Source organism: Chrysemys picta, chromosome 2 (assembly GCF_011386835.1).
Source record: "Chrysemys picta bellii isolate R12L10 chromosome 2, ASM1138683v2, whole genome shotgun sequence".
In the NCBI taxonomy this organism is placed as follows: Eukaryota; Metazoa; Chordata; order Testudines; family Emydidae; genus Chrysemys; species Chrysemys picta.
The window spans coordinates 262543563-262568731 of NC_088792.1; the positions used below are offsets into that span (position 1 = coordinate 262543563).

The following is a 25169-nucleotide window of genomic DNA, read 5'->3' on the forward strand; positions in this document are numbered from 1 at the left end:
GTGTGTGTCAGCTACAAACTGTAGACAAGAATAACTTGTCCTTAAACTTGATTTCCCTATATGTGTGACATCCATTGATCTGGAAGCTACTTATTTTATTGTAAAATCTCTAAGAAAACCAGCTGTTTCTAAGATCTGCAGTGCCACTGAATTGAGATTTATAAAGCTGCATTTTATAGATAAATACATTTTAGATGAAACCATTCAAAACAGAAAATAAAGCAAAACAGCCCCATGAAGGGGGAAGATACTACAAAGCCTGAGAACCTATGGGAAAGCTACAAATATTACCCTCTCTGACACAGTTATCCACAGCATACCCATGAACAAGCAGCAAACACAAGCAGAGGGGAGAGTTAAAAATAGCAATGTTAAGGTTCAGAGCTCAGCCACCACACGTGTAAAGCGAAAAGCTCCATTTGCTAAAGAGGATACATATGCTTCACAAGGTTTTGTGAATAGTGAGGCCCATGTTAAAATCCTGCTACTGTCTTGTTTTGTGCCCAAGAGTTTTCTCTAACTGTATAGAACAGGTGTAATTACAGGTGTAAAGGGAGGACTAAATCAAACGCAATAATATCTGGTTCCCCAATACTGCCATAACCCTCTAGAAATGGTGAATAGTGTCTACTTAGCATTGCACCTGCCACCTCATGAGATATTTCACCACTGAAAACATCTAAATAAAATGTATAATATTTTGTGCAGAAGGCATGAATCCTGGAATTATATATGTAAAGCCAAAATTTTGAATTGAAAAGCATGACTGTTTTAGAAACCATCCAGTGTGCACATACTTTTGCAAATGTAACTCCAACTTGTGCATGTGCGGTAAGTGCTTTGTACACACAGTTTTTAAGTTGTGTGCCTGATAGCTCTGAAACAAACAGGAACTAAGAGGCTCAGATGTTTGTAAGTTTGGCATCAGAATATTTATAATGGGAACTTTTAGTGATATATCAGCCTCTTGAAAGCCCTTCATAACTAATGGGGTACTATTTTCACTTAAAATATTTCTCAGAATTTCTATTTTTAACAGGCTGATTAAGTGAAATTATTCATATGTTCCATTCTATTCAGTATCGAAGTTTCTCACTCTCTTGTTACCCCTTTTGCTTTTATATAAATTGTGTGACATTCATAACCTATGAACATTAGATATGTCTCCAGTCTTTCCCTGTTCCTCACTAGTTACCCTAGACTCTAGATAAAGTTGTTTCACATGCTGGTGTAGGCATCAATTTTGAACTATATGGACATATATGGACACTGTAGAACTACAGAAACACTGCTTGAGCCTTAAGCAGAATTACTTAAACAGAGTTCCATACAGTTTCCTTTGGGTAGGTCTTTCCAGATAGGACCTCAAACAGCTGTAAGTAATAACAACCAGATTAGAATTCCCTTTAGTTTAATCATTCTGTAACCTAAAGATACCATAAAAGAAATTCCATAATTAGGTAAATTGAAAATGTCATAACAAAACACACAGTGAAATTAATTGTGGAAAGTATTTTCCCTCCAAAATGAGTTAGTTTGTTTCACATCCTATACAAGACAGAGATTTCAGGAGTTAGATTGGGAATGAACATTGTCAGCATTTTGCCAGGTACAAAGGAACAGACTAAACTACCTTCTCTTCATCATCTACAGGGGTATGTCCTCTATGTGTATTCTATATAGGGCTGTATTAATCTTTGATTAAATAATTCTATTTGAGCCTGTTATTTTACAATCTTGAATTGTTATTAAATTCAAAGACTCAACAAAGTGGTGACCCTGATGTGATTGTCAATAACGGTACCATTTTGATCCAGATTACCTGGGATAGCTACCTACATGTTCCGGTTGAGGATAGGAATAGTAAACAGAACTTTTAATTTTCTGTTATAAAACCCGAATGAATAGTTCACTCCTGCACTTGGCAGTAAAGAAGAGTTAAAAAATAGCACGTTATCCTAAAATCATAACTGAACTCTATGTTACAGGATTTAAATTTAACACCTTGTCATCTGTTTTTTCATCTAAAAACCACTGTAACTGTAAGAAAATCATGTCTGCATGTGTGTGTGTGTGTGTGTGTGTGTATGTGTTAAGGCTGATTTCACAGTTATTAGCTGTTACATTTATTTTGTTTTTTCATTAAAGAGACTAACATACTTTTTTATATATGGTTAACATTTAAAATAACTAAAAAGTAGCAATTTTGTAATGTCCACATTCAGCGCTGTCCTCTGTTTTACATGCTCACTTCACAGTAACTGAACTGTCTTTGTGTGAGAGCTAGAGACACTGTGCTACTTCTAATCTAACTCCACATGGGTCTGTAATGCCCTCACAGAATTTCTCTCTTTCTATCACTCTCACAACTTTGTATCCTCCAATGAATCTCCCTTGGCTGATGCCTCTGTCCTTTCTTACAGTGCTCTCTTTCCTCCACTCTTCCCTTTTTTCTCAAGGTTAAAAGCCATAGTGAAACGGTTCTGTTTCACTTTCAAAATTCTGCATCAAATCAAAGTGCTTAAGCAGGCAAGAATTGGACTTTTTCAAACAAAGTCATGAGCACCCTGATTCCTCCAGTTAATACTACAGATTCTCCATCTGTGTCAGCAGTCAGAGAGTGGCTAACTTGCAACACTACAGAAGCAGAATACAATGTTACCAGAAGCAATTAAACATGTATAGGGGGAAAAATAATTTTCCCAGGATTCACCCATAATACCTTATGAATCAAAATTGGCTTTAGCAACGGAAACCTGTTTGCTCATGTCCAAAGGCAATAAGGTATCATTTGGGTAGTACCTGAATAAATTTGGAAGAATCTAATATATTCAGCCCATGATTTACCTTCAGGAGGACATCAGGGAACAGACAAAACAATTGAGAGATTAAAATTAGTTGGCTGGTGGCTACAAATGAAAAAGGATGTATGAGAATACTGTGACAATTGCTTAATCTGTGCACAAAATAATACAACAAGTAATAAAAACAGGGTTTTCCTTAGAGCAGAGAGAAATTCAACACCATAGTCTAATTTAGAGATTGATTTTGGGGGACTTTTACCCAATACTAAAAAAGGAACAAATACCTGTTGATGGTGGTAGAAACATTCTCAAAATGGACTGAAGCTTTCCCAATGTGAACCAACATGGCTTTAGCCACAGCACAGAGGAGATATTCTCCTGATGCGGTTACCAGCAAAAGTGAAATGTGAGGATCTCACTTCACAGAAATTCTCCTGCAAAACTGGTTTGTTGGCATTAGGAATAAAACAAAAGTTATACATCTCTCATCACCTGCAATCCTCAGATGGCAAGTATGAATGCCAGAGCAATTAAATTGATGTTAAGAAAATTTATCTCTGTGAATGGAAGAGATTGGAATATACCTCTACCCCGATATAATGCCGTCCTCGGTAGCCAAAAAAATCTTACCGCGTTATAGGTGAAACCACGTTATATTGAACTTGCTTTGATCCGCCGGAGTGCACAGCCCCGCCCCCCAGGAGCGCTGCTTTACCACGTTATATCCAAATTTGTGTTATATCGGGTCACGTTATATTGGGGTAGAGGTGTACCTACATTTCATTAGTCCTAATGGCAATCAGAACCACTCCAACTAGTGCAACAAACCACACTCCATCTGAAGTAATGACAGAGAAAGAAATGAGATTGCCAGGACATTTGCTGTGGGAAAACAAGTCATGCGCATATTGAAGGATTAAAATTTATTTTTTATGCAAAATCTGCAAACACACCTTTACCAAGTACACTTGTATGTAGTTAATGAATTGGGAAAGTCAAAACAAAAGGCAAAAATTTATTTTGACAAGTGAATAAGAGAAAAATGATTAGAAATAAGGAAATAAGGTCTTGCCATTGTGACATGCTGTTCCTAAACTTCATCTGTGTTATAAGGGGCTTGGCCCCTACTACAATGTAGATAAATTAGTTAATCTGCGTATGCAATTTGTGTTACTGGAAATAAGAAAAATGTGATAAAATCTATCAAGCTAATCAGTTTAATTTTTTTAATCCCTTCCCTCTACAAAAGCTGACATCGCTGAAGATACCATGTGGTTGATCCTGACCCTGGGGAGTTGCTTGGGGCTAGCAGTGAATGCAAAAGTACAACTCCTCGTCTCCTGAGACAGTGTGGTGTAGTCTGGATCATGGATCAAAGCAGTGGTATAGCTAAAACAGAAAAACTGGGAGGGCCCAGCTTTTAGGTGGGTGGGCAATGACAGGGGGCTCGCCTCCCCCCACACATACAGATAAGGGTTTTGTGAGGCCCTGGCTGGGCCAGGACAACTGGGGGTCACTCCCCACCTGTTCTGCAGCCCCCCTCCTGCTGAGGAAATGGGATCGAGAGCATGGGGGTATAAACCGTCTCCCTGCCCAGTACTCCTACCAGGGAGTGGGGTTAGGGAACAGGGGCTTACCCCACTTACCCCACCTGGCACTCTTCCCGCGCCCCGACCTACTTCTCCACAGGAGCACCAGACGGGCAGGCGGAGCAGATCGGGGGGGCCCCATTGGCCCAAGCCCAGTGGCTAATCTGCTACTGGCCCAGACCTGCTCCCATGAGGCACACCCCTATCTGAGATGGGAGACCAGGGCATCAACATATGGGAACAGCAGGAGGGGACACAGCTGAACTCTGAGCCTGGGTCGGGAATCCCAGCCAGTGGATTGGGGGGTTCCGCCCCAATTTGGGTGGGCCTGGATGCTAAGTGGCTCAGGCCCACCCGTGGCTATGCCCCGGGATCAAAGTATCATTATTGGGGATGAACATGTACATAATGCCTCATTGTTAACTAAAGGCCTCAGACCTACAGATGTAGAATGGTATTATTTAACTGTAACAATCAATGTAGAAATGAACCAATCAATTATCACAGCATGGTCAGCGCATGGAGTGGATACCCTGATACTGGAGGAGCCACCAACTACTATACTGCCCACATTTGCTACAATGCCAGCAAAAGCTACGACCATCTCCATGCCTTTAAGGTGCCCTGATGTAAAATCTGGTCCACCAGTGTTTTAACTGCTACCATGATACATGGGACTTTGCTTAACAACATACTATCTATGCATATACCTGTTGTGTTAAATTTCTCTCATTGGAATATGACTGAAATGGTACCATGTGCAAAAAATAATGTTTTAGTATTGTATCTTACTATGTTAATCGATTAAATAGCTCAGGGGTAGGCAACCTATGGCACACGTGCTGAAGGCGGCACGCGAGCTGATTTTCAATGGCACTCACACTGCCCGGGTCCTGGCCACCGGTCCAGGGGGCTCTGCATTTTAATTTAATTTTAAATGAAGCTTCTTAAACATTTTAAAAACCTTATTTACTTTACATACAACAATAGTTTAGTGATATATATTATAGACTTATAGAAAGAGACCTTCTGAAAATGTTAAAATATATTACTGGCATGTGAAACCTTAAATTAGAGCAAATAAATGAAGCCTCGGAACACCACTTCTGAAAAGTTGCCGACCCCTGAAATAGCTATATATCAAAACAAGGCCAACCCCATAGTGGGACTCACAATCTGGTATTTTTGAATGAGACATCTTCAAGGTTTAGATGGCCTTGTTTGTTCGTTCAGTTCAGACATGTCAATATGGAATAGAGCTGACTTATATATATATATATATAAGTTATTTTGAACACCAGGAAAAGGAAGCATTGTTACAGTCTGTAGTAGAAGAAATTGATGATTTGACTAATGAAGAAAAATTTACAATTCTGAACTTTCATGACATTGCTCATTTGTTCAAACAAACAGAAACAAATGATGAATTAATTGAAATTAATAAGGAAGCAAAGGAACAACATGTGGGTAAGGTCATTATTTGAACTGCCTATGCTAAACACAGCAAGGGATGTTGAAAATGAAAAGGCACAGGAACTTAAAAGTTTTGGCTAAATGTTATAGCCCCCATTTATAAAGTAAACGTGTGTAAATTTATAATGTGTAAAAAGCTGTATGCAAATTCTCTTTAGTACTATTTGAAATTTGGGATTGGTAATAACACATCCTAATCAAGGCACATGCTGTTTTTTTAAAAAGTCTTGTTTAATAACAGTCTCTGTACATCTAATTTATGGTGTCTTTACCAATTTTAGACCCAAAGATGGCTATTTTTAATAAATTAGCAACTTCCCTTTGAGTAGCTTACCTAAAAGAAGGAATCTAGAAGGAGTGCATGGATCTAATGCAGCTATTAGTATTTCACCCAACACTACAAACATGAAGGGGGCCACATACAGTGTTACTCTGTCAAAGGGTATCAATATGTGTGCAAGTGTCATGTTTTGATGTTGCAATGCCTGACTGTGGCCATGCAAACCTCATACCGAACGAGACAGATGAGCTAGCCGCTGTCATCTCACGTCCTGTGAAAGTCACCAAGTGGTGACTTCCAATAGTGAACATGGATGAACTGTAACATAAATGGACAGTGTTGTGTAGTAACCAATCATCAAATTTTTTTTTGTATGGAGTCCTTAAAGGTGTAACGTCACTCTTCCAAATATTTTGTTTTGTTCCTCATACAAGTAGTTTAATTAGCCAAACTGTAATTATGCTTAACCTACTTTTCTAAACTGAAACTCTTACCCAAAGCAAATGTCTGTATCAAAGAAACATTGCAAATTATACACCAGTATTTAATGTATGTATTAAAATTATTATTAAAAAAAACATGCTGTTCAAATGAGCAATAACATGCATACAGCAGGACAGAGCTGATACAAGATAGATATTTTAATTTGCTAATTTCTAATACATGGAAGATACCTTTTAAAATATTATTTTGCCATAGTTAGTCAACAATAGCAACAAGGGTGTACCTGTTAGTAAATATTAACCTTTTTAGTCCTCTTTTTCTTGTACATTAAATTCATTTGCATATTAATGAGAAAGTGGAATTAAAGAGAGGTCAATTAATTTGCCCAAGATTATAGAGGGGAAAAAAAACAGTTGAAGAGAATAGAATTAAGTCATGACTCAGAGTCCTGTGCGCCTTAACCACAAAACCTCACTCTTGCATAATTACCTACACTACTCAATCAGGCCCTGAAGGCTTACAATTCTTAAAGTGAGGTTGGCAGCCTTACATTAGAGTCAGTAATGAATCAATTGATGCCAGCACCTGGCAACTCAGAAAACAATAAAGAATCTGTCTTTGACGAGGAACCATCTCTTACCATAAAAGCTGCTCTTCAAAGCAGTAGAAATAAAATTAGGAGTCCCTTGTAAACATGAATATATTTAATTTAAATTCATTACTGACAATGTACTGAATATAAATAAGAAGTGTTACTTTATTGGAAGAAGTAGTGATTTCAGAACAATACAATACATTTGGAGGGCTTGAGGTAATGCATAAGAGTCACCTTAGAGTCATAAGCAAGCCATCACGTTCACTGTTAAAAGAATTAGAGAAAAATATATTCTTATTGAATCTGAGATTCATGCACTACATGTTATTTCACTCACTTCAGTGCAATCACATTTGAAAATGTATCTGCATTTATGAGAGGGTTTTTTGGCTTTAAAGGGAAATGCCATTGAAATTCTCATAGCTTGTATAAAAACAAAGTAATCACCTTTATCATGCTGGATCTCAGACATTCTGAGACACAGAGAGAAAGAGAGAGACTACCTATGGCTGCTCAGGAAACTTGCTAACCCAGTTATCACCTCTGTAGGAGAGAAGGTAAAATTATTGATAATGACTACACTATAAGTAATAAAGAGGGCACTATGATAAAAGTCAGCATTTGCCTACAGTTAATACTGGCATAAAGTAGGGAAATAGCTACCCTCCTTTATATTCTACCATGTGGTAGCTGTGGGAAAAAAAAGTGTTTTAACGACTCCCACTCTGTTATAAGTAATAATCACAATAGATAGAAAGCCTTGGGCAAAGACAAGGACTATAGTTAGTAAAGAACAGGAGGTGAAAGTGAGGTCAGAAATGAGTTCAGAAGAACTCTGGCAGTGGTGGGGACTGGAGAAATGGGCACATATCAGACCTGAACACTTAAAGAGGATCCAGGAGAGAGGTCAGGTTAGGATAGTAGTGGACTCCAAATTCAAGCTGCAAAGCGGTTATTTGCTGTCTGAGGGAAACCTGGGTTGGGGAGGAAAGGCAGCTCTGGAATGTATGAAATGTTTCTCAGGATTGTGTTGGAGATGCCAAAGGGAAGGGAGGAGTGTGAAGAAAGTGCCTCAAGATGTCTGCTTCCTGGATGTAGCACTGAGTCCTCCAGAACCATAGAAAAATTGGAGCTTTCAATTAAAATTCATAACTAATATTTCATAGATGTGTATTTCAATTATAGTCACCTACATCTACCTATCCAACCTTCATTATAAAAAACACCAGAGATTTCCATTTGCACAATAATGGGTGGCTCTGAGGATCATGGTCCTACAGATGGTGATAATTCTGGAAGACTTGAACAGTGATTTTTTTCCTCTTGCCCTGTATAGGAACATACCAATTTTCACATTGGATCGGAGGTATTGCTCTGCTCATTGTGTGTCTAGCACCTCCCTCTTAACCACCAGCAGTTGGTCATGAGCCTGACTCAAGGTTCCGTTCTCCCTCTGGTCCTTTATGAAGACTGTCTTTCTAGTTAGATTATCAGACTCCTGTACAGGGGATGATATGGCTTCGTTGTTAAGTGGCCCTTCTGAAGGAGCTTTGCTTTGTCCAGATCCTTCTCCCACTCCCCACCAGCGCTCAGCTTGTCACCTACACCTGCCAGTGTCACAGGTTTTGAGATCTTGTTTAAATCCTCTCAGTACCTCAGAGAAATACCCCCAATCATGACCCAAGATAATGGGGTAGGCTGGTGTCGAGGCCAGCCCCACTTCGAAGAACTTTATATTTTCCCCTAAAGTCAACTGCATGAGTGCACTGGGATTTGGTTTAATGTCTCTATGGGTACACTGTAAAAAGAGTCTCCAGAGCACCTCAAAGTTTGGGACCAAGTCATCCCAGACTAGGATCTGCCCACAATCAGAATCCATCAGGCCTGTCACCTCTGACCATTTATCTGAACAGGGACCGTTACTTTAGTCAGGGTCTGCTTACAGACATGGCTCTCTGCTGACCACACCTGCCCATAACCATGCTCCATACAGGGGCACTTGTGATACCAAAGAGCCAGGCGCCCACATGAAAAGCAAGCCCCCACTGCTGGTCCTGTGGCCGCTGGCCCTGGGCCTAATTCTGGGGTAGCCCTTTCCTATGTGGTTAGTTAATCTGCTCCCACCCCAAAATTTCCAGTGAAGGAGTCTGTGGGAGTTCTAGGGGCCTTTCTCCAGGCTGAGATCGGAACTGTTGGTGTCTCCCAAGAGGTCCAGTCCAGGTCAAGCAGCCTGCTGGGCACTTTAGAGCCTGGTACTTCTGAGATCACATTGTCTGATTGCCAATTCCCCTGGTTGGATTCTGCCTTTAGTAAAGGGGGGGGCCTGGCTTCATGCAGTTGCTTCTGTGATGTGCCCAGAGCTGTTTCCACACTAAATAAATTTTTCAGCAGCCAGACAGCATCGGCTAGGGATTCTGGGGGGTATTTGAGCACTTAGTGCCTATACCCAGCTAGAAGTATGTGGGTGAACTGCTTGACAACAATGAGTTTCATCTCCTCAACTCTAGTTTGCATTTCTGTCTTTAATCACCTCCACCATAGGTCTAATTTTGGGGTTACCACATGGGGCTGGGGGTATTTCTCCCCATGGAACCTCTGACAGAAGGTCTCCTTCATGATGTCAAAGTAGTCAAGTATGGCTGTTTTCACCTGCACATAATCTTGAGCCAACACTGCATCTATCCCCTGATATGCGGCCTCTGATGGTCCCATCCAATAAGGTGCCATTGGGCTGCAGTCACCACTCTGTCAAATGTTACCAGGGTCATTCTCAGGGCCCATCTCTGTAAGTTTCACTGGCACAGGCAGGGCCACTGAGCCCAGGGCTGAAGCCCCTAGAGGGGAAACCCCAGGGAGATCCTTAGGTTGCATCAGGGCTCCTAGCTGTCGGACCAGTCTTTGCTGCTGTCCTACTGTTGTTTCCCTAAGTCCCAGACCAGCTGTAGCTGGTAGATGGCAATTCGCTGCAGGAGTTGTTGCTGCTGCTGCCACTGGGCTGCCCATTGCTCAGTTATCCATTTGAGAAGATGCTCTAGCTCCATGTTATCCACCTTACCAACCCAAGCCTTTAGTGTTAGGGTACTTGACCATCGGGGTCAGTCAGTCCTCCACCTCTCCAAAGGTAGAAAGGATGCCCTCATCTTTGTGAAGGGGTCAACTCATCTCTGGTGCCTCCTCACGGCTGGGTGTAACATGGCAGCTCTCTCTCTGCTGGGGCCTGGGGCCGGTGGCTGCTCTGCCTCTGTGGTGGCATGTCTCTTCCTGGAACTTAGCCCTCTGGCCAGGTCATTTTAAATCTTTCCCCTTCTGGAGTAGTCCATAAACAAAAAGCAAGGGGAATTAACACAAACAAACAGAGTTAATAAGAGAGAGGGGGGAATGACTCCCTCTCAGAGTATATCAGGATCTGACAACCCTCCCTTCCCACTGGGAAGAGTCTTCAGGCAGTTGTTGTCTGAGACGCTCCTAACTTCATTCATCCCTTTCCTCAGGAGCTGAGGTTGAAGCTCTTCTCTGGTTTGCCCATGTGTGAACTGTTCTGCTCCCCTTTTAAGCACCACCTTCAACCTGTGCATGAGCCCAGAGCAGTTCCTTAACCCCTTCTTGTCCAGTATGGGGTTTGTATATGCCATTGCACCATACAAATATCTAATCCAAGCTCTTGGCCTCTGTGGTATAGTGGAAGAATGAGGTCAACATACTAATTGTGCGTTGTCTGAGAAAGTATTTCCTTTTAACAGTTTAATTTGCCATCTTTCAATATCATAGTCATCCCAGAAGTCAGTTTCACACCAAAATACACTCAAGACTATAACTCATTTGTTGCATGCTGTTGTTCTTTGGGCTTTATGTATATGGTCATAGTCATAAGCACATTCGTGCAGAAATTATACTGAAGCAGTACACAGTCTCCAAAATGCAAACGTGAGCTGTCTACATAAAAGGATTGTTTGCTTAAAAACTAATATTTCTTGGATAATGTTAATACCTTTTTAAAAATGCTGGTTTGCCATGGTTTTCTGTTACTTTTATTTCAGTTTCAATTGTTTTTGTTTCTTTTATCCCACTGCTCATATCCCACCACCAACTTCCAACTTTCCCATGGGGTGCTCAACCCCAGGCCCTGCCTCCACTCCACCCCTTCTCCTAAGCCCTCACCCCCACCCTGTGTCTTCCCACCCCAGCCCTACCTCTTCCCACCCAGTTCCACCCCCCTCCCCTGAGCGCGCCCAGTCCCTGGTGCTTCCCCTCCCTCCCAGGCCTCCTGCACACCGCAGAACAGCTGATCATGGTGCTTAGGAGGGGAACGAGTTGATCCGCGGGGCCACCGACAGGTGGGAGGCGCTGAGGGTAAGGGGGAATTTGGCTGCAGATGGGTGCTAAGCACCTGCTAATATTTTTCCCTGGGTGCTCCACCCTGGAGCACCCATGGAGTTGGTGCCTATGCCACTGCTTTGTTTTGTGTTTACTGCTGTATGACTTTCTTCTTGTTCAGACTATTTGCTGCATTCACTCTCTCTCTCTCTCTCTCTCTCTCTATTTATATATATATATAAAATTTACATCATGTTCTATTTGTATTTTGTTCTCAGTTTATGTTCCCTTGTTCTTTTGTTTGTATTCATTCTGTTCTTTTATAACTTTGTCTCATTTTCCATCTTGTTTGCTTGCTTGTTTTAAATTGCCATTTTTCTCTTTGTGTTGGTCTTCAATCTTTATTTTCCATTTTTTTAATCTCTTCACTGATCTATGACTGGTGCTTTGTGCTTCTTTACTTTCTGTATTTTTGTGAGGGAACAGTGTCAGACTGTTTTGTTCTTTGGTCTCTGAATCCCCACAGGTTATTCCTTCCTTTCGTCATGCTTTCCATCCAAATAGTGGACAAAACTAGAGCATTGTATGAATCAGTTCAAAGGAAAAAAATCAATGACTCAATGCTCAGCAGTTCAAAGGTGCTTCCAAAGTGCCGAGGCCCTAATTTACTCCTAATCAACTCACACTGTTTCTGCTCTGCTTGCCAACTTAGACAGAGGAGCAGTGAAGAGAGAGAGGAAAAAAACACCTGTATCTTCTCCATAATAAATATGTTTTTGAGAGAACCCCAAGAGTATCCTCTGATGATAATGGAAACTTTCAAAGATTCAGTAAGATCCATCACCTCTATGTTGACAACTACTGGTCTACATCAAGCTCCAAAAGAAGCTACAATAAGTTTTCATTATCCAAACAGGAGAGTGCGGAAGGGAACTTTTGTAATTTAAGTTGTCAGAGCTGCTCAGTAACCAAGTCGTAAATGATTGCAGGTGCTCCTTTTAATATCTTCTTAGAGTTCTGCTATCCTTCTGGGAAGGCAAATGAAAATAATTATGGGGACTTTGTTGATGGTGGATTTAATCTACCAACAGCCCTATAATAACTTTCCAGAATTTTTCTGCATTTCACTCTGGGGAATTAAAATCTCCAATATTAATATCATCAGACCTGCCTCCCTTCCCTCTCACCCCTTTTCCCACATGCACACACAAGTTATCAATTCCTGGTCCCTTGCACAGCCAATCCCAGTCTCCCCCAACTCCTCATCTGATGTCAGTCTCCCCCCATCCCTAGTGACTCTCAGTCCCTCCATGTCTTCCAGTTCCAGTCCAGTCTTCTTACCCAGCAATTCCCAGTCTTCCTCCCTCTTATCAGCTTTTCAGTTCTAGTTTTCTTTCCTTTCTCCCCCTCGGACAAGGAGCCTAAAACTACTCCCTCACCCCACCCCAGCTTCAACTTTTGTCTCCTCTGCATTCAAATTAGGCACTTTCCTCCACCATACTGCCTGGGCATCAGTGGACTGGGCGGGGATGGGAGTCACTGAGAGGGCAGTAGAATCTCCCTGCTCTCATTGCCAGTACTCAGACCTGGCCCTGGCCCAGAGCTGTAACTGCCCCAAGCTGAAGCATGCTCAGTGAGGATGGCCTCTTTGGGGAGTTTAGCTGCTAAAATTAAGAATTCTGTTCTGAGCAGGTACCAACAGATTTTTCATAGGAGTATAACTTGGCCGAATTTGGATTTATTTCCCCAGGGATGACAAAAAACACATTCTTAACACAAAGGCCACTTGCCTGCCAAATTTCAAGTCCCTGCTTCAAAGAATTGGGTGCAGGAGCTTTTCAAAGCAAGGGTCACCAGAAGTTGTTACAATGGGGAAAATAATACATTTTACTTTGCCCTTGCTTTGGAAAATGACTGAACTATTTTGGTCAAATTTTTCTTCCCTCCAAAAGTTCAGTATGAGGGAGATATCCAGCATGGACAATTTCAGATCAAATGGTTAAAATTTGGCAAAATTATAAGCAACTGAATAAAGAGCCTTATACACTTCTACCCTGATATAACACGACCCGATATAACATGAATTCAGATATAACGCGGTAAAACAGTGCTCCGGGGGGGCAGGACTGAGCACTCTGGCATATCAAAGCAAGTTCGATATAACGCGGTTTCATCTATAACGCGGTAAGATTTTTTGGCTCCTGAGGACAGCGTTATATTGAGGTAGAAGTGTAATGGGAAGTACTGGGCAACCTTAATATTGGGTGCTGCTTCCAACCCCTGCCTATAATTAAAGAAGACCATTTGCAAAATGCCATATTCAAACCTTATATAAAGTTTTCTTCTTTGGAGTCACTGATTTCACAGTCTTTAAATATACTGTAATGCTGAAACCTCACTGAAGCTGGTGGGTGTAGTAACTGCCCTTTATTTAGGATAAATGCAAAAAAAGCTCCTTTATGGAAAAACAAACCATCCAAAACACAGGCCACATGCAAGGCTGGAGTAGATGAGCCAGGAAGTCTGAACGGTTTTCCTCTGGGTCTGAATGCAAATGCATGGGATGGAAATTGTTGGATGGAACTGTGTGTGAGAGAGAAGCTTTGGAGTTGATTGCTGTCTGGAAAGAGGCTTGGGACTGTTAGCAAAGGAATGGCCTCCTGTCTTGATTGCTACTATATTCAAGGAAACAATCCTTTATATACATTCTTGGTAAATAAAGAGGATTGTATCAGAGAAATATCTGACACTGTCATCACGTCTCCACCTAAGGGAAACAACTCGCAAAAACCTGGATTTTGGCTAACTGCTCAGATCAAAAAGGAGAAACAATACTTTCATTCTGCAACCGTGGTCCTTAATAGAGGACTCAAAAATATATTATCTTGAGAGATATTAAATGAATTTTATTCACTTCACAGCCTTAAACTGTTCATGTACATTGAATATGTACTCAGGCAATTTTCTCTCTATATAGTTTGATATAAAAATAGTCAAACATATTGGAGACCATACAATAAAAAACAGTAGAATGCGACATCTTTCATATTTTCCTACTGTTATTACTCAACATCTATACGGATCCAAGCCAGTTAATGCTAGATAATGATGTGAAAACAATTGCTTAGGTGTGCTAATAACTGCAAATTTTGAACAAGCCTAGGACTGGAAAAGAAGCATAAAATACAAAGCTGGATAAGGTTTGGGATTCTGGAATGTTGGTTCACAAGTGGTGACATTGCCCCACAGCCCATATGAACAAAATCTGGGGACAAAAAGAAGTTATTTTAGGACAAGGATTGCAGCCCAAAAAATATATAGGTTACAGATAGAAGAATGATTTGGCTCTAATGGCTTGTCTACATGGGGAAGTTTTGCCAGTTATATGCATCCAGTATTCACAATTTTTAAATGTTTTCTTCTACTTCTTCCCATAATAATCAGCACTCACCTTTGTGCCTCTCCTCTCCCTGCTCCTTTATCAGTCCTTGTGGTACTAAATTAGACTTTAGGCTTCTAAGGGTAGACACCTGCTTTTTTCTTCTGTAAAGCACTATGCTCATTTATGGCACTGTCGAAATTACTAATAAGTAATCATTAAGGTCTCAAATAAGACAGAGACCTTATTAACTCTATTCTTCATATGAGCAAACCTACACCTTCTTCAGACAATGCACCTGATTCCCTCAACCTCAGGGAGAGCCTCAAAACTGGACTGGAGCTAAATATCTATATTATCTGCAAGCAGTGATACGACATGAAATATAAAAGCAGCTGTGGGAATACAAACAGAGGCCAAACAGTCAATCATGCATGATGCACCATCCAGTCCCCACTGGATATTACTCGAGTGACAGTGAGCATTCATCCTCACAAAAATTTGAGATGGAGAATTTGTTCTGACCTAATTTTCTTTTTGTGATGGTATTGCATTTTCTTTGTGAAGGACGTGTGTTATTACAATGATTATAATAAATAAAATCAGTATTTACATAGGCAGGGCCCTACCAAATTCACGGTAAATTTTGGTCAATTTCACGGTCACAGGATTTTTAAAATAAAACATTTCACAGTTTCAGATACTTAAATCTGAAATTTCATGGTGTTATAACCAGGGAAATCCCAACCAAAAGGAGGCTATGGGGGTGTCACAAGGCTATTGTAGGGTGGTTGAGGTATTGGCACCCTTACTTCTGCGCTGCTGCTGGCAGCTGAGCTGCCTTCAGAGATGGGTGCCCACACCCTTCTCCCCAGCCAGTCCAAGGCCCCTTTAACCCAGAATGCCAGGGCGCTGGGCCTGGAGCTGGGGAGGGGCAGGGCTGGGGGTGCCCTAGCTAAGGGCTTCTACCATACACCAGGCTCCAGCTGCTTGTCCTGGCAAGGCTATGGATGGATGGGACTTCCTCTTCCCCTGCAGGGGCCACTCCTGGGTGCAGGTCAGACACTCCTTCAGGAACCTCTCCTGACTGCTCTGAAGGCAGCAGCACTGCCAGCAGCAGTGCAGAAATAAGGGTGGTGTGGTATGGTATTGCCACTTTTATTTCTGTGCTACTGCTGGCTGCAGCAATGCCTTCAGAGCTGGGTGGCCAGCCAGTGTCCACCACTCTCCAGCCGCCGAGCTCTGATGGCAGCATGGAAGTAAATGCGGCAATGCAACCCCAATACAATAGCCTTGTAACAGCCCCCACGGCCCATTTTTTGGATTGGAACCCCCAGTTTGAGAAACGCTGAAAGGTATAGGGTAAAAGTACACAAAAGACCAGATTTCATGGGGGGAGACCAGATTTCAGAGTCCGTGAATTTGACAGCACAAGATACATAGTATATTTGACAGCACAAGATACCTAGAGGTCCAAGTCAGTGCAAAGATAGAATCATAGGACTGGAAGGGACCTTGAGAGATCATCCAGTCCAGTCCTCTTCACTCATGGCAGGACTAGGTATTATCTAAACCATCCCTGACAGGTGTTTGTCTAACCTGCTCTTAAAAATCTCCAATGATGGAGATTCTACAACCTCCCTAGGCAATTTATTCCAACGCTTAACCACCCTGACAGTTAGGAAGTTTTTCCTAATATCCAACCTAAGCCTCCCTTGCTGCAATTTAAGCCCATTGCTTCTTGTCCTATCCTCAGAGGTTAAGAAGAACAATTCTTTTCCCTCCTCCTTGTAACAACCCTTTTTGTATTTGAAAGCTGTTATCATGTCCCCTCTCAGTCTTCTCTTTTCCAGAATAAACAAACACAATTTTTATAATCTTGCCTCAGAGGTCATGTTTTCTAGACCTTTAATCAGTTTGGTTGCTCTTCTCTGGACTTTCTCCAATTTGTCCACATCTAACCTGAAATGTGTCATCCAGAACTGGACACAATATTCTAGTTGAGGCCTAATCAGCGTGAAGTAGAATAGAAGAATTACTTCTCATGGCTTGCTTACAACACTCCTGCTAACCCAGAAGGATGTTCGCTTTTTTTGCAGCAGCATTACACTGTTGACTCATATTTAGCTTGTGGTCCACTAGGACCCCCAGATCCCTTTCTGCAGTACTCCTTCCTAGGCAGTCATTTCCTATTTTGTATGTGTGCAACTGATTGTTCCTTCCTAAGTGGAGTATTTTGCATTTGTTCTTATTGAATTTCATCCTATTTACTTCAGACCATTTCTCCAGTTTGTCCAGATCATTTTGAATTTGAATCCTATCCTCCAAAGCATTTGCAACTCCTCCCAGCCTGGTATCATCCACAAACTTTATAAGTGTACTCTCTGTGCCATTATCTAAATCATTGATGAAGTTATTGAGCAGAACCGGACCCAGAACTGATCCCTGCAGGACCACACTCGTTATGCCCTTCCAGCATGACTGTTAACCACTGATAACTGCTCTCTGGGAATGGTTTTCCAACCAGCTTTGCACCCACCTTACTTACCTTTGCTCCATCTAGATTGCATTTCCCTAGTTTGTTTATGAGACCATCATGCGAGACAGTATCAAAAGCTTTACTAAAGTCAAGATATACCACATCTACAGCTCCCCCCATCCAGAAGGCTCATTACCCTATCATAGAAAGCTATCAGGTTGCTTTGACATTTTTTGTTTTTGACAAATCTATGCTGACTGTTACTTATCACCGTATTATCATCTAGATTGTACAAATCGATTGCTTAATTATTTGCTCCATTATCTTTCCGAGTACAGAAGTTAAGCAGAAGTTATGTGTGAAAGTAAGGTAAAAGGGGTTTGCTCTTAATGAGAATGCACATGAACTCCTGCAGCAAGGTAAAATATTGCAATAGAATACTTCTTTTAAAAAAGTCATGCATCTCTCTGAAACTCTTCCCCTTTACAGTATGGAAGTACCTGGGGCATGCTACTGCAACATATTTTCGTGAACATCTCTTTGCTCCAAAACTTACTGACTGAACTTTGCACACAGGCCTGTGTGCACACAGCCCAGGGGTAAAAGCGAGCTGATAAATATTAGTTTTAACAATGAGAAAAACATCTATAGGTTTAAAAAAAAACAAATTTGCTATCATTGCTACAAATATTTATCCATTTCCTCTAGACAAATGCGGTGGCACATCTCATAGAATCTATACAATTTCTTGTCTGAGTAAAGAGACATACTTAAAAGACCTCAGTTTTGATCTTGTTAAATACATTTAACACAGCAACAGAAAAAATACATTGTAATAGGATAGTGTTCATCATTTACCTTGTCCTAAAGTTTGCAGGATGAGGATGTCCATCATATAATGATAAATAATCATATTCCTCTTCTAGAGCAAAAGACTGAAAGACAATCTGTATTCTGTTTCGTTCTTCTGCTATTATTACCCATGTACAGTTTGCACCATTGGGATATCCATATGGGAAGCCAGGACTTTCTATAGTGCCATTAAGACCTTTTAAAGTTCCACCACAGGTATAAATAAACCCTGAAAGAAGAGAAAGAAGAGTAGATTAATAACATGTTAACACAGAAATACAGTAAAATATGCCAATGGAATTCATGGCCTCTATTAATCAGCAAAATAAATTATCATGACATGTAAATGTCCTGTGCTACCTTAGAAGAGACAAAGCTTAGAATATCATGACCATGCACTGTAGAAAGATACATATAATGAAGTCAAATGTCATACAAGCAATATGGAAGGCTCCGGACAACATTTTGTAGCAACTATACAGAAATGTGATTTTTTTTTTCAACATCTTCTAAGGAAGTTGCTTGTCCATGACTCCTGGCAACAGGCAGATATTTGAAGCAGTCAAACAGAAGAAAATTAATGTTCAAGAGGGGAAAACAGTGCAGATTCCCTCACAGCTAATGTTATCATTGTAAAGAAGCTATATCATTATTAAGATGATATAAGCCACTATCTAAATGAGTTTGGGTGGAATCGTGAATGAAGGGGTAGCTAGCTGCATGTGACTTCATTCAGGAGCGACTGAGATTGTGTCAGTGTGTTGGAGAAAGGAGGCAGAAAAACTGACAAATTATATTTGCTTTCTTGGCAGAGGAACTGTGACCACAGTTTGTAATACAGATGCATATTAGGTATTAGATTCTAGGCTGCTCTTGGGCATCGAAATGATGACTGGTCAGGAGTATTTTTTTCTATGGGAGACTAATACAATATTCTTTCTCCAATGATATATGTGTCACCTCCAAATTAGGTTATTGTAATTAACTTTTGGGGGGGCTGTTCCAAAACTGAAACTAGCAGAGAATGTCTCGACCTGGTTATTAAATGGATTTTCCCATTGGAAGCACATTATATCAGTGCGTAAGGAACTGCATTGGCTGCTAATAGGTTTCTGGGTTGAACTCAAAGTATTACTATTAACTAAGATAAGTTCACAGCCTGATTACCTGAGAGATTGTCACTCTTCTTGTGCCACACTGCCACAGCTAAGGCACTTGAGTTGGACCTCCTTTATTATATGAGGAAAGGGACTGCTAGCAGAGTATCATGCATGAGGAGTCCTTTATTTTGGAATTCACTCCTGCATCCCCTTAGTCCAGATCAATTACAAATTAGATTTGTTAGCCCTCCAGGTTTCCTCCTAAATCCATCTCCCAGCTCCCTTTCCCCAGGATTTGGGATCGGGGTAGGCTGATAGTCATAGAGCCATGTGGATTATGTGCATTATGGTTTAGTTTTATTTTCTTATACTTGCTGGATGATATTTAATGTCTCAAAGTGGGATGAGCTACATTTAATATATTTATATTGTATGATTAATTGTATTGTGTATTTTCAGTGTATGTAATGTTGCTCAGTAAATAGATTTATAAAAGCCAACATATGGACAAATCCTAAATATTGACACACACAGCTCACATGCATATGATTTAACTCATTAAATAATTTTTCCCCAGGCATGCATGTTGACAAGCATGTTTGTCCATCCCTTCCTCTGAAGCATTATGCAGAAATCTTCTACAAAGATCATGTGATCATCCCATAAAATACATTTCCCTGGGGTTAGTAGTAGGAAGAACACATCCATTTTCTTCCTATCTTCTATGTCTATGTTTACCTCCCTCACTGGCAGATAGAATCTGGCACTTATGGGACTCCGTTTATTACTATTTTACTTTGCATAGCACCATACCATAGGTGTACAACACCAAAAGAAAGAGAAAGCTCCTGTGGGGAAGGCATTTTGGAATTGCCTTGTCTGGTCTTAGAGTCACACCGTATGAGCTTTACCAGCTGCTGTAAATTAGCTCCGAGGATTCGTTTTCATGTCAGATTTGCTTGCCCGCTTTCAGCTGTCAGCAGCTTCCATTTTCAGAAGTCTGTTTTATTTATCAATTCCTGCATCTCTGCCTCATCAACTCGATCTGTTTTTAAATCTCATCTGAAAATGATCTTTTATTTATTATTTAACTCAGACTGTATAATTTACCTCTCTAAAAACTTTTGGGATACAGTTTGTATGGAAAAGACTCCACCAAATAAAGCTGAATTATTTACTAGTTATGTGCCACAGAATCCCTAATGGAATTCCCAAAGATCCAGGAGAAGCACAACCTTCCCAGTAGCAAGTTAGCAACAAGAAGAAAATCAAGGAAAGTGTGGGCCCCTTACTGAATGAGGGAGGCAACCTAGTGACCGAGGATGTGGAAAAAGCTAATGTACTCAATGATTTTTTTGCCTCTGTCTTCACGCACAAGGTCAGCTCCCAGATTGCTGCACTGGGCAGTACAGCATGGGGAGAAGGTGACCAGCCCTCTGTGGAGAAAGAAGTGGTTCGGGATTATTTAGAAAAACTGGACGTGCACAAGTCCATGGGGCCGGATGCGCTGCATCCGAGGGTGCTAAAGGAGTTGGCGGGTGAGATTGCAGAGCCATTAGCCATTATTTTTGAAAACTCATGGCGATCGGGGGAGGTCCCAGATGACTGGAAAAAGGCTAATGTAGTGCCCATCTTTAAAAAAGGGAAGAAGGAGGATCCGGGGAACTACAAGCCAGTCAGCCTCACCTCAGTCCCTGGAAAAATTATGGAGCAGGTCCTCAAGGAATCAATTATGAAACATTTAGAGGAAAGGAAAGTGATCAGGAACAGTCAGCATGGATTCACGAAGGGGAAGTCGTGCCTGACTAACCTAATTGCCTTCTATGATGAGATAACTGGCTCTGTGGATGAGGGGAAAGCAGTGGATGTGTTATTTCTAGACTTTAGCAAAGCTTTTGATACTGTCTCCCACAGTATTCTTGTCACCAAATTAAAGAAGTATGGGCTGGATGAATGGACTGTAAGGTGGATAGAAAGCTGGCTAGATCGTCGGGCTCAACGGGTAGTGATCAATGGCTCCATGTCTAGTTGGCAGCCGGTTTCAAGTGGAGTGCCCCAAGGGTCGGTCCTGGGGCCGGTTTTGTTTAATATCTTTATTAATGATCTGGAGGATGGTGTGGACTGCACTCTCAGCAAGTTTGCAGATGACACTAAACTAGGAGGCGTGGTAGATACACTAGAGGGTAGGGATCGGATACAGAGGGACCTAGACAAATTAGAGGATTGGGCAGAAAAAAACCTGATGAGGTTCAACAAGGACAAGTGCAGAGTCCTGCACTTAGGACGGAAGAATCCCATGCACTGCTACAGACTAGGGACCGAATGGCTAGGTAGCAGTTCTGCTGAAAAGGACCTAGGGGTCACAGTGGACGAGAAGCTGGATATGAGTCAACAGTGTGCTCTTGTTGCCAAGAAGGCTAACGGCATTTTGGGCTGTATAAGTAGGGGCATTGTCAGCAGATCGAGGAACGTGATCGTTCCCCTTTATTCGACATTGGTGAGGCCTCATCTGGAATACTGTGTCCAGTTTTGGGCCCCACACTACAAGAAGGATGTGGAAAAATTGGAAAGAGTCCAGCGGAGGGCAACAAAAATGATTAGGGGTCTGGAGCACATGACTTATGAGGAGAGGCTGAGAGAACTGGGATTGTTTAGTCTCCAGAAGAGAAGAATGAGGGGGGATTTGATAGCAGCCTTCAACTACCTGAAGGGGGGTTCCAAAGAGGATGGAGCTCGGCTGTTCTCAGTGGTGGCAGATGACAGAACAAGGAGCAATGGTCTCAAGTTGCGGTGGGGGAGGTCCAGGTTGGATATCAGGAAAAACTATTTCACTAGGAGGGTGGTGAAACACTGGAATGCGTTACCTAGGGAGGTGGTGGAGTCTCCTTCCTTGGAGGTTTTTAAGGCCCGGCTTGACAAAGCCCTGGCTGGGATGATTTAGCTGGGAATTGGTCCTGCTTTGAGCAGGGGGTTGGACTAGATGACCTCTTGAGGTCCCTTCCAACTCTGATATTCTATGATTCTATGATTCTAAGTTTTCTAAAATCTCCATCAATTTAAGCCTTTCTAGCATTGCATCTATACTGGAACTCCATCTTTGAACACAAGAGAGGAAGAACATGATGGAGAGCTGCACCTAGCATTTTCTATTTGTTTTGGGCCAGCTCTAATAATATAGATGAATACATTCGGTTAAAACAGTAGCAGATTTTAGCAAACAGTCTGAAGCTGCACAGAAGTTCATTGTGGATCACAGTTCTGGAAGGGAAAGAACAGCTACTCCCCTCCCTACCCAAACAGGTGAGCCTTGACTTTGCCTCCTCAACTTGCACTAAGTAAGAGGTTGTTGAAGATTTTCAGCCCTCCCTCCAGAGCAAAAGTGGGAACCAGAGAGGATTGAAGGGTGGCCCAAAGTCATAATTCAGTCTCTAGTCTACTCCTGAGGCACTGCCACTATGTGCTGCCCCTTGCTTAAAGATAGCATATATGTTGTCCAATTTCTTTAGAATTATTTTGCTTATTAAATACAATATAGAGATACACAGGATATGATGAAAAAAATTTGTACCTAAACAGGAGATGAACGTTATCGTATTCTAAATAAGGATTTAACTGAAGAGAAACAATGAAATATCATGTAAGATTAAGTGACAGTTAATACTGAACATAACATTATTAATATTGGGCCTCATTCTGCTCAGATTTTTCATCTTTTAGGAATCTACTTTTTCTTTGACATATACATCTTTATTCTTCCCTCATCCAATTAATTATTCATATTTTGCAAAACGGGGGCATAATTTTATATTATCTTTCAGAGAGAGGTAATGGTTACCAAAATGATAATATACATTGTGTCATAAGACACTTATTCAGTTCTGGAGCATCAAAAACAAAACTGAAGTTTGATTTTGACTAGTTATGCTTTTTTGACCTTTAATATGAGAACATGTCAACAGAATCTATACGCCAACTGCTTTAATCTCTGCATTCAGATGGTAATTCATTCTGTAATACTTCTTTACTTGAACTCTTCAACTCCAATGGTCTAACTTGGAAATATTCAACATACAATATAAGGTTATTTAATAACTGGCTCTCATTAGATGTTAAAAACCATCTAAATTATTTACATAAGACATAATTAGTGATAACACTTAGCACTTTTGTATTGTGGTCTTTTTCATCTGTAGATCTCAGAGCTGCACACAGAATTCAAAATGTAAGTATTAGTTACAAATTATTTCATTCTCATTTCAAGAGAATGGTGCCTCAGACTAGAAAGTCTGCAAAAGCTTTAAGTAAAAAGGGAAGTGTTCACTTAATTAAATGTGAAAATGAATACAATCAGAACAATATGCCCATATTTATTTCTATTAAGTTTAATTTATTTTTTCTGATTCTAACTTTTCGATTTGCAAAAGATTGTTTACATTGATCATGTTTAATTACATTGTAAAAACATGGTTGATGCACTTGATGGAGCATCGTTCTTGCTCTCACCACCTTTGCATAGTTCCCTCTCCCTTCCCTCATTAAACATCTGTCATTCACACATGCTTCCTCAGATTTCATTTCTCCCACAGCATTCAGTCTGTCAAACTCTGACTTTTCCAGTGCTGTCAGCTTCGTCCTATTCTTGATTGTCCATTGTCCATTCTGTTGGCTCCATGGTCATAGGCTTCTTCAATTCTACCCTCTCCCCTACACTTGCATCTTTCACTCCCCTCTCTGAAGACAACATGTGCTTACTCCACACCTATGCTCTTCCTGTTCCTGAAAATTCAATGACTACTCTAACTTTGCCCACTACAAGATTAGTTTTTCTTTTTCAGTTCTACCCTCTTCCTAGCCAAAAAAAGTGCTCTCTCTCTTTCTCTCTCTAACACACAAACACGTGCATGCAATCTCCCTGCCTTCCAAGAACTCCTCTTTTGCTTAACCAGTTTTATAGCGGCATCCATCGTCATAACATGTGGTCAATTCAGTCACACTGATTATAATACAAAAAAACCCAAGAACAAAATAGTTAATCAATTGCTAAAAATGGTCCTAAACACAAAACCTTCTCTGTCTCTTTTTACTGCAGCATCTGTACCCAGAATATTGCCACATTAATGTTAGGACAAAATTGAGCCTATTCAGTAGCACCTGAGTTCTCCACATGCCTCTGCTTTCTTCTCATATATGCCCTCCTTTATCCCAGTCTTTATGTTTAAGGTCTCTACATCTGTAATACACATCCCCATCCTTCCAACCTCTTTCTTATCTCCAGCTTCTCACTCTTTCCTCTGTCTCATTACCATTCATCTTCAAGCACACATTGTGTTTCCTATCCTTAAAACCTCCCTCAGTCACATCATCCTTATTCCACTGCACCACCTTCCAGCTCCTTCAGAAATCTGTCTACACATAGAACCAAAATTCCATTCCCAAGACTCTGATCCTCTTCAGACTAGCTTCCACCCCCTTTACTCAACCAACTGTCTTTCTCCTTGCCATGGCTAAGCCGCCATGTTCTACACACTGCCTTTGGTCTCTCTACTGCCTTTGACAACATAGACCAATCCCTTCTCCTCAAGGATCATCTCTTCAATGAATTTTGGTGTGACTACTCTTCTGAGTCTCCTCCTACTCCTTTGAATTCTCCTTCAGTGCCACTTTCAATAATTCTTCTTTCTCCCTCCTTCCGTGTTGGTGGTGTTCATGTATTCATGCTTGTTCTGCTCCTCCCCCCCCCCCCCCCCGCACACACTTGCTTCATAGGTGTTCTCACTTGCTCCCATGGTTTCAGCTAACACTTTTACACAGATGTGCCATAAATCTAGCTTTATCGCTGAAGTTCGATCTCAGCACTTAC

At 41.1% G+C, this 25169-nt stretch overlaps 1 protein-coding gene across 2 annotated transcripts in view; it reads right to left on the bottom strand.

Moving 5' to 3' along the window:
* Positions 1-25169, bottom strand: part of CSMD3 (CUB and Sushi multiple domains 3) — a 1168516-nt gene that overhangs the window by 1019927 nt on the left and 123420 nt on the right. For both annotated transcript variants that reach the window (XM_005287288.4, XM_008168301.4), the window contains exon 2: positions 18216-18438. In XM_005287288.4, coding sequence (XP_005287345.2) covers positions 18216-18438 — 223 coding nt within the window. The remainder of the gene's footprint in view (positions 1-18215; positions 18439-25169) is intronic.